General features: G+C 44.0%; 1 protein-coding gene across 2 annotated transcripts in view; it reads right to left on the bottom strand.

The window, feature by feature from the left end:
• Window positions 1-2,507, bottom strand: part of BRF1 (BRF1 RNA polymerase III transcription initiation factor subunit) — a 177,521-nt gene extending 175,014 nt beyond the window's left edge. For both annotated transcript variants that reach the window (XM_030484998.1, XM_030484999.1), the window contains exon 1: window positions 2,178-2,507. In XM_030484998.1, the coding sequence (XP_030340858.1) occupies window positions 2,178-2,364 (187 nt within the window). In that variant the 5' untranslated portion in view covers window positions 2,365-2,507. The remainder of the gene's footprint in view (window positions 1-2,177) is intronic.
• Window positions 2,508-15,311: the final 12,804 nt, after the last annotated feature.

Below are 15,311 nucleotides of genomic sequence, written 5' to 3'. Positions count from 1 at the left end.
CCAGAAAATGTTGCTTTCAGCAAGTGCATGTTTTTTGACAATATAAATTCTGTTGGAAATTCTCTAGCCAGCACAACATTGAGATACAAATTCTGTCTTGCTTACACAAGAAAGGACTTTTCTCCCCATTCCGAAGGACTTAAATCAGTATCATACAAGCATAATGGACGAGCACACATCATGAAGACGCTGTCATCGCAGCACAAATACATCTTTTCAGATTGGTTTGCATCACTCAGTTTAAGTCAAGCAAAAAAAATTATTCACAACAGAAGCATCTGGTTTTGAACATAAAGAATTACACCAGCACAAACCACCCATATCCAAATTTACTTAAAATGTTTACTGTGTGAAACAATGCCTGCACTTGTCCTCGCAGTAACTTGATAAATTTACAAAGTGTTGCTTTTGTAAATTTATTAAGGTTTTTTTTTTGCCGTCCTATTGTTTCCACAAACAACACTTCACCAAAATACACATATCAATGCACACGGGGACTTGCTAGAAGATCACAGTACGAGCATACGGTGAAGCCCCTGCAACGCCTTGTGCCAGCCAGATAAAGTCACCATAAGCATGCTGGAATGTGCTCCCATTTTCACTTTTACACACCCACTTATCTCCACTGTGCCTATCTGTCTTCATGGGTGCTGGAATTGGTTTTTGCATAATTAGGTAACTAATTAGCTATACAAAATCCAAGAATTAATGCACTATCCATCAAAAAAAGATTAGCCAACAGCAGCATCTCAGGACTTGCACAAAAGGGAAAGGGTCCCTTAAAGGAACTTAAGAAAGTACTGTGCCATTCATCTAGAAGAAGAAAAAGCCTCAGTATGGTGCAGTTCTCTCTTCTCCTTTTGATATTTTTTTTGTAGGGTAAAGGCATCCCAAAATGCACTCTAGCTTGCATGCCATCTGTCCCGCATAATTTTGGGTGGGAGGGAAAAAGCAGTACAAGCCCTTAAAAAAGTATCCTTCACTTTTCCCTGTGGTGATGTGGAGCTGCTCTTGAGCTATAAAAAAATAATGCCAGCACCCTGAGTTGGAAGACACGAATAGCATCAGACAAAGCATAGTCTACAATAAACTCCCGAACTCCAATATGCAGTGCTGCCCTCTCCACCACAACTCCTCTTTCTTCCCCACAGACATACAAGCCATCAGTCCTCCTCATTTCACTGCTAAGCACCTTCCCTTAGTTCTTCTTTATGTTTCTTTCTCCTTATATACATTGCCCACATCCATTTTCCTTCTCTCTCCTTCCACACCTTACGCCCTCTTCACACGGCCTTCTTCCAGGCACACAGGCCTTATCCTCCAGGGCATTCACACAAACACTCCAACCCACATATTTAGAGGAGACTCTTGACCCTTTACTTCTACCCTCTTTCTCCATCACACCACTCCCATGCCTCCACATACTCCCTCTACCCAACTCTCCTGGCCTCTACTCCAAATAACTTCATGTATCTCCCCAGTCTTTCAACACAGAGCCCCAAACCTTCTCTCATATACCCCCACACACCAGGCAGAGCTCCAGTCCCTCATGAACTTCCTCCCATTACACAAAGTATCTCTCCCATCTTTTTCCCCATTCATCTCAGCCTCCTACCAGCCCCATTTCTGCCTCACCTTGCACAGCACACTGTCCTCCCCTCCCCATCCACTGACTGTCCCATTTCCACTTCGGGCAGCACTATCCCACGTGCACAAAAGTGAAAGGGTCCCTTAAAGGAACTCATTTCCACCACCCCTGACCCTCCTTTGCACGACACTCTCGTCCCCCACACACCTTTGCACAGCACCCTATCGCCCATGCACCAATCCCTTTGCACAGCACCTTTTTCCCTATGCATTGTCTTTACACCCCCAGCACCTCACCCCCATGCACCATCCCCATAACCCCACCCTCCGGCTCAGCACCCTCATGCCCTGCCCCTGACCCCGATAGCCCACAGCACCCTCACCCTCCTGCCCCATCCCTGTCCTCCATACCCCTTACAGCATCCCCCTCCCTCATACAGTGTCCCCTGTCTCCCTCAACATCCTCTTCCCATATATTGCCCCTACCCCCCCCAGCACCCTCTCCCCACCCACGGCCCCCCGTCCCCTCGCCTCCCAAGACCCACGCCCCCCTGCCCGGTGCGCGTGTGCCCCGCCCCGGCGGCGCTCACCGTCCAGCGACACGAACTGCCCCACGGCGGAGGAGCCGCCGCCGCTGTTCTCCACGAACTGCACCTCAGAGACGATGATGTTGTCTTCCAGCACCGAGCCGCAGCCCGTGCACACCGCGTCCCCGCGCGCCGCGTCCACCTCGATCTCCGAGCAGCCGCAGGCGGCGCACACCCGGCCGCCCGGCATCTTGCCCAGCGACCCTGGCCGGGGCCCGGCCGCGCCGCCTCCCCGCCGCCACCAGCGCCCGCCCGGCGCTGCGCGGGGTAGCTGGATAGCTCGGCCTCGGCGCAGGCCTCGCTTACCGGGACCGGCAGGGGGAGGAGCGCGGCGGCGGCAGCCCTCGCTCGCTCACGCGAGACTTCGTCTGCGCTCCCCGCCCCTCCGAGCGGCCCCTTCTTCACCGCCGGCGGGGCGGAGCGGGCCGGCTGCCGGCACCGCTTCTCTCGGGTAGGGGGCGGAGGCTGCTCTGGGCACTGTGGGGTTCCGTTGTCCATCCGCCAGTAAAGCACTGTAGGCCGTGTCTGCATTGCCGCGGCCCAGGCGTGCCTGTGATGGGGGCAGTCCGGTGAACGAGGGGAGACCCGGCGCCGCAGCGCGGCCCACAGGCTTACAGCCACCAGAGGCCTCACGGGGAGCTCCGGCCCCCTGGGCCCGCGCTTCGCCCTTGGGGCGGGCACGGCCGTTAGCGAACTGCGGCCCGGGCGACGGTGGGAGAGCGCTGGGGTCTGTCGGGGCAGCGCTGAGCTCTCGGGGCCTGGAGGAGCGGGAGGGAAGGCGCTTTGCGAGTCACGTCTTGGGGAAAGAAACCAGGGATGGCTCCGGAGGTTCTTCTTGAGGAGCCGCTGCGGCCCCGCTCTCAGAAGGGTCGTTGTATTTGCATTCCTCCGTTTTAAAGGGCTGTGCTGCCAGTGGTGAGCGTTTACTGGCACCAAGACACACACTTCGGTATTGACAGCACTGCAAAACGGGGCCCACGGTGTTTCAGATTAAGTGTCTTGTGCTTACGGCAGAATGTGAAGATTCCCTAAAATTTTCTCCAGGATTCATTCATTAAACCATAAACTTCTTGCCTAGCCTTATGTACGTTAATAAATTCATGGCATGATTTCTGTATGATAAACCAAGGCTGATAACGCTTCCTTTTCTGCCAATCTTTGTCTTTCCTCCCAATATAGGTGGTTTGATTTGTGGGGAGAAAAAGTCTTGTTAACAAACGGAACTTGCACTGTGGCTCAGTGGTGCGTTATTTTTGGCGCCCTGTAAAGCCTATAGTAACTAAGAGTTGCGTAAAAATGCATGGCATACAGTGAAAAATGTGGGCCTCGTGTTCTTGTCTTCCATATGGCAATTCCTGTGTTCCCTGACAATAAAATAGATGCTACAGCACTCTTAACTTGCATTTCAAAAGTGTGACATTTGTTATGCTTCAAAAAATTAATTCATCGGTCAAATCTCATCAATCATTCTGTAATATGTTTTTGTTAGGCATAATGAATCTGTTTCAGTAAAGCACTTTTAGCTCTGCATGACAAAAGTTGTAATGTTAAAGACTGGTGCTTTGTAACAGTTTCAGTTACTAGTTCCTGAATCTAACAACTCAAGTTTTCATCCAAGAAAGTTACTGCTCACTGTAGCACTCAACCCATATGTAATAAATTAGCATGCCATGCCACAGATGGGAAGAAAACTGAGCAGAATAGGTGCTGTAGCTGGATGTTTGCATAGACTTTCATCTGTTGGTGTTCGAAATACACAAGTTAATGCAGAAACAGAAACTTTCACCTTTGTACAAACCATTCTGCGAGTCTATGATGAAACTCACCACTGTCGGTATCCATCTTCCACCAAGTAACTCAGATGCAGCTAAGTAGCACATACAAACCTGTACAACTGACCAGATATGTGGTACAGAATTACTTGTGTAGCACATTTAAAGGCATATTGGGGTACATACTAAAGCTGTATTGTTCCATCCAGAAAGCTGAGCATCTCCTAGCCATGAAATAATGTCACATGCCTGAAAATGTTCAGGTTCTGGGATTCTGCAAAAGGAAAATAACAATATCGTAGTGGAGATCGTGCCACTATATACACAGTTTGGCTGCTTTCTTACTGTCCTTTTTATTCTCAGAAATGTATTTGTGAAAATAGGAACTTTTGTTTTCTCAGATTCGTTCTCCTTCTGGAGTTTGTTTCCTTCCTGAAGTTCCTCCTGCTGCTGCTAAGGTAATGAGAGCCACAGCAGCCAAGTGATCTCACAAAATTAGACATTGTTTGGATAATATCAGAGGAAAATTATATCCCTCATAATAAATATTTTTAGCAATAATAGGAGGAGAAAAACTCATTAAATAAAAACCTTTTCTCTCTCAGCAAAGTCCCTTGAATATCAGAAAATTTTAATTAACAGCTATCAACCCAGATAAGCTGCAGCCTTGCATACTGTGCCCCTGCCAGCAGCCAGCATGAGCACAAGAAATCCTGCAGCAAGCAGGTTAGAAATACCTGTCCATTAAAAAGTCTCTACTTAGCTCACATCGGTAGAGACTAATGTAGTCCTGATCCATGAGGACTTAAGTTTTACGTCCCTTCCAAAATTATTGGTGTTTTGCGTGTTTTAAGCATTCTAAGTCCTTTCTGGGAGTCCCAAACAAGTTTGCAGTTTTTCACTGCGTGAGCAGCAGAGGGCCCTAGTGACAGTTTGACAGAGCTGCTGTGCCAAAAAGCTCATTTAATGTCATGCTGAAGAAGGGAGTGTGTTTTATCTTCTTCTAAGGTGAGATTAGTGCTGATGAAAAAAAAATGGGTTCCCAGTCCTGAAGACTGAAGTCCTTTGCCTCCCACTCATGCAAGCTTTCTTCTACAATACCCTTTAAATGTTTGAAATATTCTGTAGGATCATTTTTACCAGCGGAAATGTAAGTCATTTTCTGCCTCTGTAAGATCTTTGTCCTTTCTGTTTGCAAGAGGGTTTAAACATTTTTTAACCAATAATATTCAGTGTGCTGAATGAATAACCCATAACTCAGTTCAGTAAGGCTAAAAAAGTAATAACCTTTCATAAATTATCTGAAGCCTGAGAGTAAGAGCTGATCAATTAAAAAATCGTATTGAGTAAACCCCATTCCTGCAATATTTTGCCTTTTTTGTTAAGGGGAGGAAAGGACCTGTTTGCCATTTCACCTATTCTCATATTTCATACCTTCTATTTTCACTCCTAAGTGTGACAAAAAGTGGTGAATCAGGATGTCGGTTAGCCCAGACCAACCAATTTCCTTCCTGCTGTGTCTGCAGGAACCCTGAATATAAGCCACCCATGCCTGTGTGTTTGATATCCAGTTGTTGAGGTTTCAAAGAGAGGAACTGTTCTCATTTGCTTCAAAATTATAATTTTTTTATATGTCTATTTTTTTTTCCTACTGCTCATACAACATTCAGAAGAATGCAAATGGGCTGTACAAATCCATTCTGGCATGCAAGGGAATCTCACTCTGCTCCCGCAAATGCTGAACATCACAGCAGGGAATGTACTAGAGCAAGCTGATGACACATTACATTACTTCCACAAGAGATGGATCCTCTTCTATAAATATAATGTTTTGAAGCAGATGCTTAAGTGCCATATGACAGAAAAGCCAGATACCCCTTGGCTTTTTGGTCATAGCAAAACCATCTGGGTACTGAGCCTCCCAATGCACTAGCCCATGTGGGAAATATTTTCAGCTAGAGGGACAAAGTTCAATCCCTTGATTTTATCAGCTGCTGAGAGCATCCTCAGCTCTCTGGCATTTCAGCTGGAATTGCTCCTCTTAAAATCAGGTCTAAGAGCATTGATGGAATCTCTCAAGAAGTTTGAATATGCAAATAACTTGGGACAAAACACAAGCCAAGGAAGCCGCCTTTGGTTTTGCACTGTTCAAGATAAGGCATAAACTGTGCATTCAACCTGAAAAGTTGCACATGGATCCTTTGGAGATGAAGTCGTAGGATACTAGATAGAGGGGGAAACGAAGGATTTGAAATGGATTAACCTTATAAGGTGATAGATAGCAAGTGGATACTGCTTTTTCTTTCTGCGCCAGTCCAAATGAGTTTGGCTACACTAGTGATGAACACGAGGGGGCACCCAAGGAAAAGGAAATCGTCGAGGAGCTGCAAAACTCCCGCAGATTAGGCTGATGTTCCATGTTTTCCTTTTCTTTTCTTTCCCCTTTGGTCCGCGTCTTTCTAATTACTTCCTGACATTACTTTCATGACGTTCATCAATAAATGGTCATTTAAAAAGCTTTGGGAGGAACATTCTTAGAAGAAAAGGTCTCGGCGTCTATTAAACCATGTAGTAAACCTACTTAGCAAACACTTGAATTTATCTCTGTGGAGTCACATCTCTGCTGTTCAGAGACAGCACTTTGCAGCTGAGCCTCGATCCCTGAATAAGTGGCATAGACTCCATGGCTTTCCCAGTTACCTTGCCAGGAGCTGTGCCTGGTACAATTCGTAGTACGTGAGGACAGCAGAAAGCACACACACAGTAGCTTAGAAAATCCACCAAGAAAGTCCAAGGATATTGAATACAAAGATCCGGAAGCCACCGCCAGTTGAGGAAATGTCTCATCAGCAAATCGCTGGAACCTCTGAGCAGCTATTCTGTTCTGAACGTCTCCCCCAGCCAGCACACCACTTGAAGATGCACGGCTGATCAGTGAGCGCTTTTAGGAAGGATGTAAGCAGGGTAAAAATAGATATGCCTTCCTAGTTTCTAGAAATCTGCAACTTAAGGATTTCATAAGCTGAAGGCTCATACACACTAGCAGACTTTTTTGTCTGTCTGTTTAAATAGTTTTTATCTGTGTATGCTTTCAAGATCCACACCACCTGGTGGTTTGGGGTGTATCACTATTCAGTTGGGTAGCAAGTGAAAAAGATTTAAAATGGCCTGAACATTTCAGTTGGTAATTCTGAGTTCTTGGGCTATAACGAGTGGTGAATAGTTGCTCCCATCACACTTCTTTCACGTCAGTTAGGATTTTTTGCGCCGGCTTTACAGCTTCTCTCAATCACAATCACTTCACAAGAGCAATTCTTTCTCCAGATAAGTAGTGCAATGGGCACAAAAATAATCTGTTCAGGAAAGTCATTTAAGAGGAAACCCTTTTTAATTAAGCATTGGTAATATTCTGCACCAAATAACTAAAGGCTTCCATCACTTGGGGATGTAAGCACAGGCGAATATTCCCGTGAAAACACAACTCTTGTCTGCAGCTCTTATATTCTGAGACTGGCTCGTTCAAACATTAATGAACTCATCACCATCAGAAAACCATTCAGTCAGCTAACTGCCTATTTAGACAACAGCCTGTGTACCTAGAATTGAACTGAAATGAGAAAATGCCTGGTTACAAGTGCCATTTTTTATGTGCACACTTGATGAGTGGATACTTTGGCACAAATGTATTTTCCATATAGACTGAAAATGAGGCTTTCACTAAATGTTAATGTTCACATGCAAGGGAAGAAAACAGGGACATTACACTGTATAGATCTGCATGCTCAAATGTAGAACACACATCTTGCTGACAGTTCCCACTTTTTTTTCCCAATTTGGAACTACAAGCCAGAAATTCAGACCAGTGAGTGGGAAGCTGTAGAAGCCCATCAAAAAGTAAGTATGAGTCTCCTTTAGTTTTGAATAATAAGTTTTGAAAAGCAGTTGCACAATAGTGGATTATCCACTTAGCATCAAGGTAAATTCAGTGCAGTTAAAAAATAATGCTATAAAGTATGTAAAGTACTTAAGATAGTGTTGGCCATTTACAAATTATACCTAACATGTCATAAAGAGGATTAGGAGAAAAGATAGCCTCTTAAACAAGAGTTCCCTAGCTACATTAGAACAAGATATTAAAAATCCTGCTGTCACCAGGCAGTATTAATGGTCCAGACTCTCTTTATTGGCATTTCATAGGCAGAAGTCTGCCATAATCAGAATGACTGTGCTAGCATCAAAGAATATGCCAGTCGAGTGTTATTTAAGACCACGAAACGTCTGTGTGACAACATAGACTCAGAAGTGGGTATTTATGTATGATAATGTCACAACTCCTTCGGCCATCGGGGACCCCCTTCAGACTGAAACCTGCGGAGATAAAAGGGAACATTGCTGCAAGCACACACAATACTCTGCCTTTGCTAGGGCAGAAGAAAGGCTGGAAGCAGAGTAAGGAACACAGTGTCCTCCTTACACAACCCGTTAGCACCAGGAAAGGGTACGGTAGAGCAAAGTGGCTTGGGTAAGTAAGGGTTGGCCTGTGGGTGAGGCCAGTTCTCTCCTGTTTGAGTCGTAAAAGACATCAAAGAATTATCCTTTCAATGAGCTATGTGTCATTGCCTGCTTTTCTGCTGAGAGAGTCCCAGTACCTCTAATATGCCAAACTTAACCCAGTGCTAAAGAAGCCATCAGTTAGTACTACAAGTTCTTGTTCACTTTTCAAAGCTAAATAGAAACAGGCTAAATAGAAACAACACTAGACTTTAGCGAAGCCACGGTATAATCCTTTCCTGTCGCTGGAGAATTTTCAAGAATTTGGCAGATTTCCTAGTTTGAATTAGTTGAATGAATTAGATGACTAACATTTTTCAGAGGGCAGTCATAAAAAATGCTTGGAGTAAATCAAGCTGTTTCATACCAGCAATTTGAGTTAGCCTAAAATACAAAAGAAAAGAAAATCACTCAAACTATTTAAATGTTTTCCTTAAATGTGAAATTTTCAAAAGGGTAAATCTGCCACAATTTTCAAAATGAAACAGTTATAATCAGTTTAGGTCACAGTGAGTGCATCATTTATTTTTATTTTATTAAAAAATAGTTTAAGAGATAAATTCTAGTGCTGTGCAAGCGCCACATCATTCCTTCCCTACTCTCACCCTACGATAGAATGTTCTTTTACACCTCCAGAAACAAATTAGGACCCGTCCCCAGAGCAGTAAATCTTGCCATCTCTTCAGAGAAAAAGGCCACATCATTAGTGCAAAGGGGGAATGCTGTCACATTGGCCGTGACAATCTCTGCTTTACTCAGAAAGGGCTGGGATCATCTCTCTCTTCTGTATTTTACAGTGCAATGGAAACTGGGAGCTGTGGCACTGATGAGTGAGGGACAGGTCTGGAAATTAGCACCACCCTGGGAGGATCGGTTGGTTCACATCTCTTAGCTCTATATTTCGAGGCACTGCAGATTCAGACTGCCACGTGTCACCATTAAAATCACAATTTTTAGTTGTTCTTCCCCATCTTATGGATAAACATGTATTTTTTTCAGTAAATTAAAATTGGGAATCTGATATAACAATATGCCAGTAAGATCTGGAGCCTTTGGCTTGCCCTTCCATTGTCTGTGCTTCAATCAGTCAGCTCACACCAAGATTATAAAAACCTGACCCAGGAGTTTACAGTCTGAAGCCCAAATTGAACAGAACAGTCAGCAGATTATGTATTCCACCAAACAATGAGGTATTCAGTCCCTTTTTGAACCAGTTTTCATTACATGAGTTATGTTCGTAACATATCGCTGAGAATGACACAAAACTGTTGTTTTTGAAACGAGTACAGTAAACAACGTTGTCCATAGTGCAAGTTGTTAGTAAAGCGTGTATATTTATAGCACCATGAGAAGTATTTCAGAGACCTCTGAGCATGTTCAATTCCACACCCATATGCATGCAGCATTTCAGAAAATGTTAAGCTTAACTACTATATGATTTCCTTTGGAAGGAAAAGCTAGAAGAGGGTGTTCATTTTTTGCCTATGATATTTTATATAGAGAGAGCCCCTACTGAAGAGGGCAATTCCATTGAATAGAAATTATGTCCAAAAGTGAATAAAATCATAGTGTTAGCATTTCTGACAAATATTCTGTCTTCCCTTCACAGTCTATCCCATGCTAAACAGTAAGAGTAGAACTTTTTTCCTAATAAAGCTTTAGAGCTACTACTATGACTTCTCACCCGTGCTACAGAAATACTATCCAGATGACCAAACATTTTGTAATGAAACAAGCTGCAACAAATATCTGGCTGAAACAGCAATTTAGTGGGCTCAGAGCAAAACCAAACTATTTTCATGGCACATAAAATTATGAAGAGCCTTTCCCAATATATCTTATGACTAATAATCATCAGCCTGTACAACAATGTACAACAATGACATTTTAGCCACTCCCCTTTCATTTGCAACCATCATGTCTGCTAAAAACAGGATGAGAAATTGCAGATAAAAAGTGAGATTTTATCAGCTTTCTCAGGCAGAACCAGGTTGGGAAAGATGGGAAAGAGAAAACTTCCTGTCATAGTTTAAGGAATGAATGAGCAGCTAATAAACATTCTAATTTAATAAGTGCACCTATCCTGCTAACAAATTTTCTTCAGAATAACAGAACTGAAAGGTTGCTGTGGTGTTTTTGTTTGGGTTTGGTTTGTGGGGTTTTTTTCAAAGAGTAAATTCCACAACTACATTATAGGAATAATGAAGAAAAATTGAGCGATGTCCACACAAAGTTTGAGCTGGGAAATCACAAGACAAATGTTGTTTTTCCAGTCCAGAAGTAAAATTCTAACTTGCTGATTTAGGTTCCCTCCACACCATTTTTCACTCAGTTGTAATACAAACAGCACTAGCCTGGGTTACAATTCTCTTAAAAAGCAGACGAACCTTGAACAGCATTGCTGAAATCCTGGGGTTTCGCTACAACATGCCTGGCAGTTGTGACAGAGCTGATGTAACTGGCTTCATATATATGTATTCTCCATGTCATCGGAGCTCTTGCTTTACTGATATGGGGGGATGCCGACACGCAGCATCCCCAAGGTATAAGTAAAAGGGCATGGCTTACCCTGGGTCCCTTGCATGCCTTTTCCCAACCCAGTCCATCAAATCATGTGACTTGAAGGTGAGACCCTTCGCAGCCAAACTCCTCTGCAGAAAAGTTGATATAGCGTATACCCATGGTACCACACCATGGCCTCTTTCCTTCTGCATGACTGCCCTCCTGCACTGTGATCCATGGGATGGCTACCTCTGCGCTGTGGAGTCCCAGAGAGAAAGCCAGGCTAGGGAGGTACCATTCACTTCATGCAATTCCACTGAGCATCTCATACATTGTTTTCAATCAGTTATTTGCCACAGGACCACGATCCATCAGACCCTCCCACTGTCCACAACACTGTCACTTTGGCCCTTCACTGTCACATAATCCCACCTAGTTGACATTTCCTTCAGGGTGTAAGAGGCTTTGCATCATCTCTGTGCTGGAAAAGGTGCCCGAGAGACCCAAATGACAAGAACTAGCCAACCCTGAAGGAGGCCTAGAAGAGCCACACAGCACTCATCAGCATGTTAGCGGATACAGCACCCTCCAACTGTGGAGTCTTCTGGGGCAAACTTCATCCGAATAGGAATCTTAATGTAAAAGAATGACTACTGCTGGTTTCTTCCAGCCCAGCAGGCCAGAACAGGTAAATATCTACTATCTCAGCATTCCAGCAACTATTAGAAATACCCACAGAGGTTTCAATCATGCTTAATAATTAAAAGTAAGAAAGGGAGTTTCAGGTATTATGTTAATCAACAGATGCTAAAGGAATATGACCTTCCTCAGAGGCAAAGTCTGGCATGACAGCCATTTTTTCCATGATACATACTAGAAAGCACAGAAACACAATCAGCAAGATGATTTCCTTGCTTCAAGATTCAATATTTTACCAAATGAGTCACCAATACATGCTTCAGATATTCCTATGCTAAAACTAGACTGTAAGTCATATGTATAAAATCCACTCTTGCCCCATAAGCTGCCTGTGATAGCTTTATCCAAATACTGACCTAGAGAATGTCTGGTATGTTCAGACTGATGTAAGAAGCCTGGATTTTATGTTCATGATCCCAGTTAATCAGCAGATAAATGTCATGAGAATGGACTTGTTTCAGCACTGATTTCAATAATTAAGGAAAATTCAGCAGCAGAAAATACTTTACTCATCTGTTAGCTGAAGAAGCCAGATGCCATCAGAAGTTCCATTGCTGTAGTAGAGGGAAAACATGTTTTTGTCAGACTGCATATGAGTACACAATACAGAGTTCATGACAGATGTTGTTAAATACGGAAGGAAAAACATTCATTAGTACATGCAAGGAGAAGTGTAGAAAAGAGCTGTTATGGGTGCTCTAATGACTAAGATAAGGGTCTGGGATTCAGGAAAACTGGATTTAATTGCAGGCTCTGACAGACTTTCTTTATGACCTTGGGCTACCCATCAGGTATTGCTGGCCCCAAGTTATCTAGTTGTACAATGGAGATATGGTTACTTAAAGCCCCTTACTCTGTTTTGGCTGGTGCTCCTGTATTGTTACATAGAGACATAGACCAGGAGAGACATTTCTTTGACCATGAAGAAAGGGAAGTATGAGGTCAAATAATCTGCTCAAAGAAGAATGCGACTGGATCCAAGAAACAAGCAAAGCACAGGTTTGGTAAGCTTGGGGCTGAAGGAGAGGCTTCATCCATGCAGATGGCATGGTGGTGATCTGGTGGGACAGGGATTGCTGTTGAGCTGTCAGAGGCGTCAGCACTGTAGGGAGGAAAGACCTGCCTGGGAGGAAGGCAGAGGGAGAGAAGGGGAAGTTTTTAAGAGACCTCACGTCAAGGAGATACTGATGAACAGAGAAGCCCACAGATCTTTCAGCAAAGAGACTGAAAATGACAGTAGGGGGCATCTAAATATACAGCCAGGTCCTCAGGCCTGGCCCACACTCAACAGATTTGTCTGACTAGCTTTTTCCATTGTGATTGCGAAAGAATCATGCTCATAGCAATGACAGCTAAAGCCTCGTACCGATACATCAGCCAAGCAGCTTCTGCCGCACTACGTCCCTTCGTGCAGGGAGCTGGAATCAGACCTACTGCTCAAAGCACTCTCTTTTGGATATAAGCTGTGTTTCTGCTAGGAGGGTTTGCCAAAACAGATACGCTGGCAAAGCAGCTAAGGTTCTCAAAGCCAAAGTCGTCTCCTTTTACTTCAAGTCAGAGCTACACTGATTTGCACCAGAGAAACAGCTGGCTCTGCAACCAAAATAGCTCATTAGTCAAGGGCATATTCCAAGACTTGAATCATCTTTAGCAAAGGAAAGGGGCTCAGTGTCAGTGGGTTTGACAGGGGACACGAGAAAGGCTAACTGACCTTTTCAAAGAATGTCAGCACAGGGAACCAAGGCCTAATCTTCAAAAAGTCCTGAAGTATCACTCTTGTTGGTGCCAGGGAATTTGTTTCCCTCTGAATACGCAGGCACACTTACCAACAGAGCATGCAGGTCCAGATACTATGTGTGCCTTGTTTATTGCATAATATTATCAAATAGGATGTTTAAAAACCTTTAAAATGCCCTGCTCAAACAAATTAAACTTCCTTTTTCAGAGGTCAGCCAAAAGACCAGCTCACTTCTTTGATGTAAATATTAACTAATGGCTATGTTTTATCTGCTCTCTCCCTGTATCACCTCTTTCCTGAAAAGAGTAAAATGGCATGTTGTTGGACACAATGAATTTCCCTTTTGCCAAACTAGAATACCATCTGAGGAATTTGCTAAGCACAGGATACCTCAGGAAGTAACTGTAGCAAGTACAGTGTTAACAGCTTTGCCTCGCAAAGATGAGAAGCTCTTGACATTCATAGATCTCCATATTTCCTATAAACCTATGGATTCCTTGTAAAATATTTTTAATTGCCTTGGCAAAACCACTAAGCCTTTATGGGGATGCCTTTGCAACTTGCCTTTTTAAGCTCCATTTACTCTTTCTGCTCCTTTTCCAGGTGAGAGCAATCCAAGAATTACTGGGTTCTCTCTGATATACTGCCGTCGTCACTGGACAATATACCACTGACGGGGGCCAGCTCCTGCGTTTTGCTCACCACTACAACTGCCGTTGCATTGAGTATTATTGATGTTGTTACAGTGGGTGCTATAGTTGTGTGAGTATAAATAAACACAGTGCTAGTAAAAGACACTCAGGGATAAATAGCAAAGGTACTGCATTTTGTGAGACCAAAATAACTCCATGCTGTGCACTGAAAGTACCTTCCACTGGCTGCCATGTACCTGCTGTTACCAGCCAGGGTCCTTGTCTTCCCCTGAAGACTTCAGAAACTTCCCTGTGTGACTTCAAAAACCATGGGGCTCCTCTCTGTCCCTCCAAGACAGTGACACTGAGAGGCTGGGACCTACTTGTAAGTACACTGTGAATAACAGTGCTCTGTCCCCAAAATCTGCTGATGTTCTCAGAGCTATGAAGATCCCAGGCAAAATAGCAGCACCTCCTCTCTCTCCCTTGCAGCCATGTGGCCTCTGCAACAGCTCCCTCTCACAGGGCTCCATTTGGGGGTTTCAGCCATGCTCTGTGCCCTCAGAGGAGGTTTGTGGATGATGCAAATGAACAAAAACATAAAAACGGCTGATCTCATTGAGAAGCAGAAGCATGATGGAAAGATTTAGGTTAAGCCAAGTGGCATATTTTGCCTGAATGTATCTCACCAATTTGGGTGAGAAGGTCTGTGGGTGCTTGGGAAAGTGAGGAGAGAGAAGGATGTGACAGCTCTGAAATGCCCATGTTTTCATGCAGCGGGTGGCTTGTGTGAGAGCCAGGGGTCAGTTCTGTAAATAGGACCAATTAAATACTAATTTGATCCTGGACTAAAGGATACTGAAGGACACACACTCCTGGCATGTGACTCCATTGATATTAATTCATCGGGGATGAGTTTGGCTTGGATGATACCTCAGTTACATCCTTCACGCAAAGCAGAGTTCAGTTCTTGTAGAGTTTTGTGCCCCAAAATTTCATCATCCACAGAGGCTTTGGAAACTTTCTGAGTTTTGCTCCAGGACATTCATGGCTCCGTGAGTCAGTCAGCAGGGAAAAGGGTGGCTTGCTTGTCTGCTGCTACGAGCCTGGAAAATCTGCTCATGCTTCCAACCAGAAGTCTCCAGAGGATTAAGCAGTCTCCAAGACAGCCCTTCTGAGGCAGTGTTGAAATAAAGAATGTTAACATGTCCAAAACACTGATTAAACCTAAATTAAACCTGAA

The sequence above is a fragment of the Strigops habroptila genome, chromosome 4 (assembly GCF_004027225.2).
Source record: "Strigops habroptila isolate Jane chromosome 4, bStrHab1.2.pri, whole genome shotgun sequence".
In the NCBI taxonomy this organism is placed as follows: domain Eukaryota; kingdom Metazoa; phylum Chordata; class Aves; order Psittaciformes; family Psittacidae; genus Strigops; species Strigops habroptila.
The sequence above is the reverse complement of the archived record's forward strand: the minus strand, read 5'-3'. Positions and strand labels throughout refer to the sequence as shown.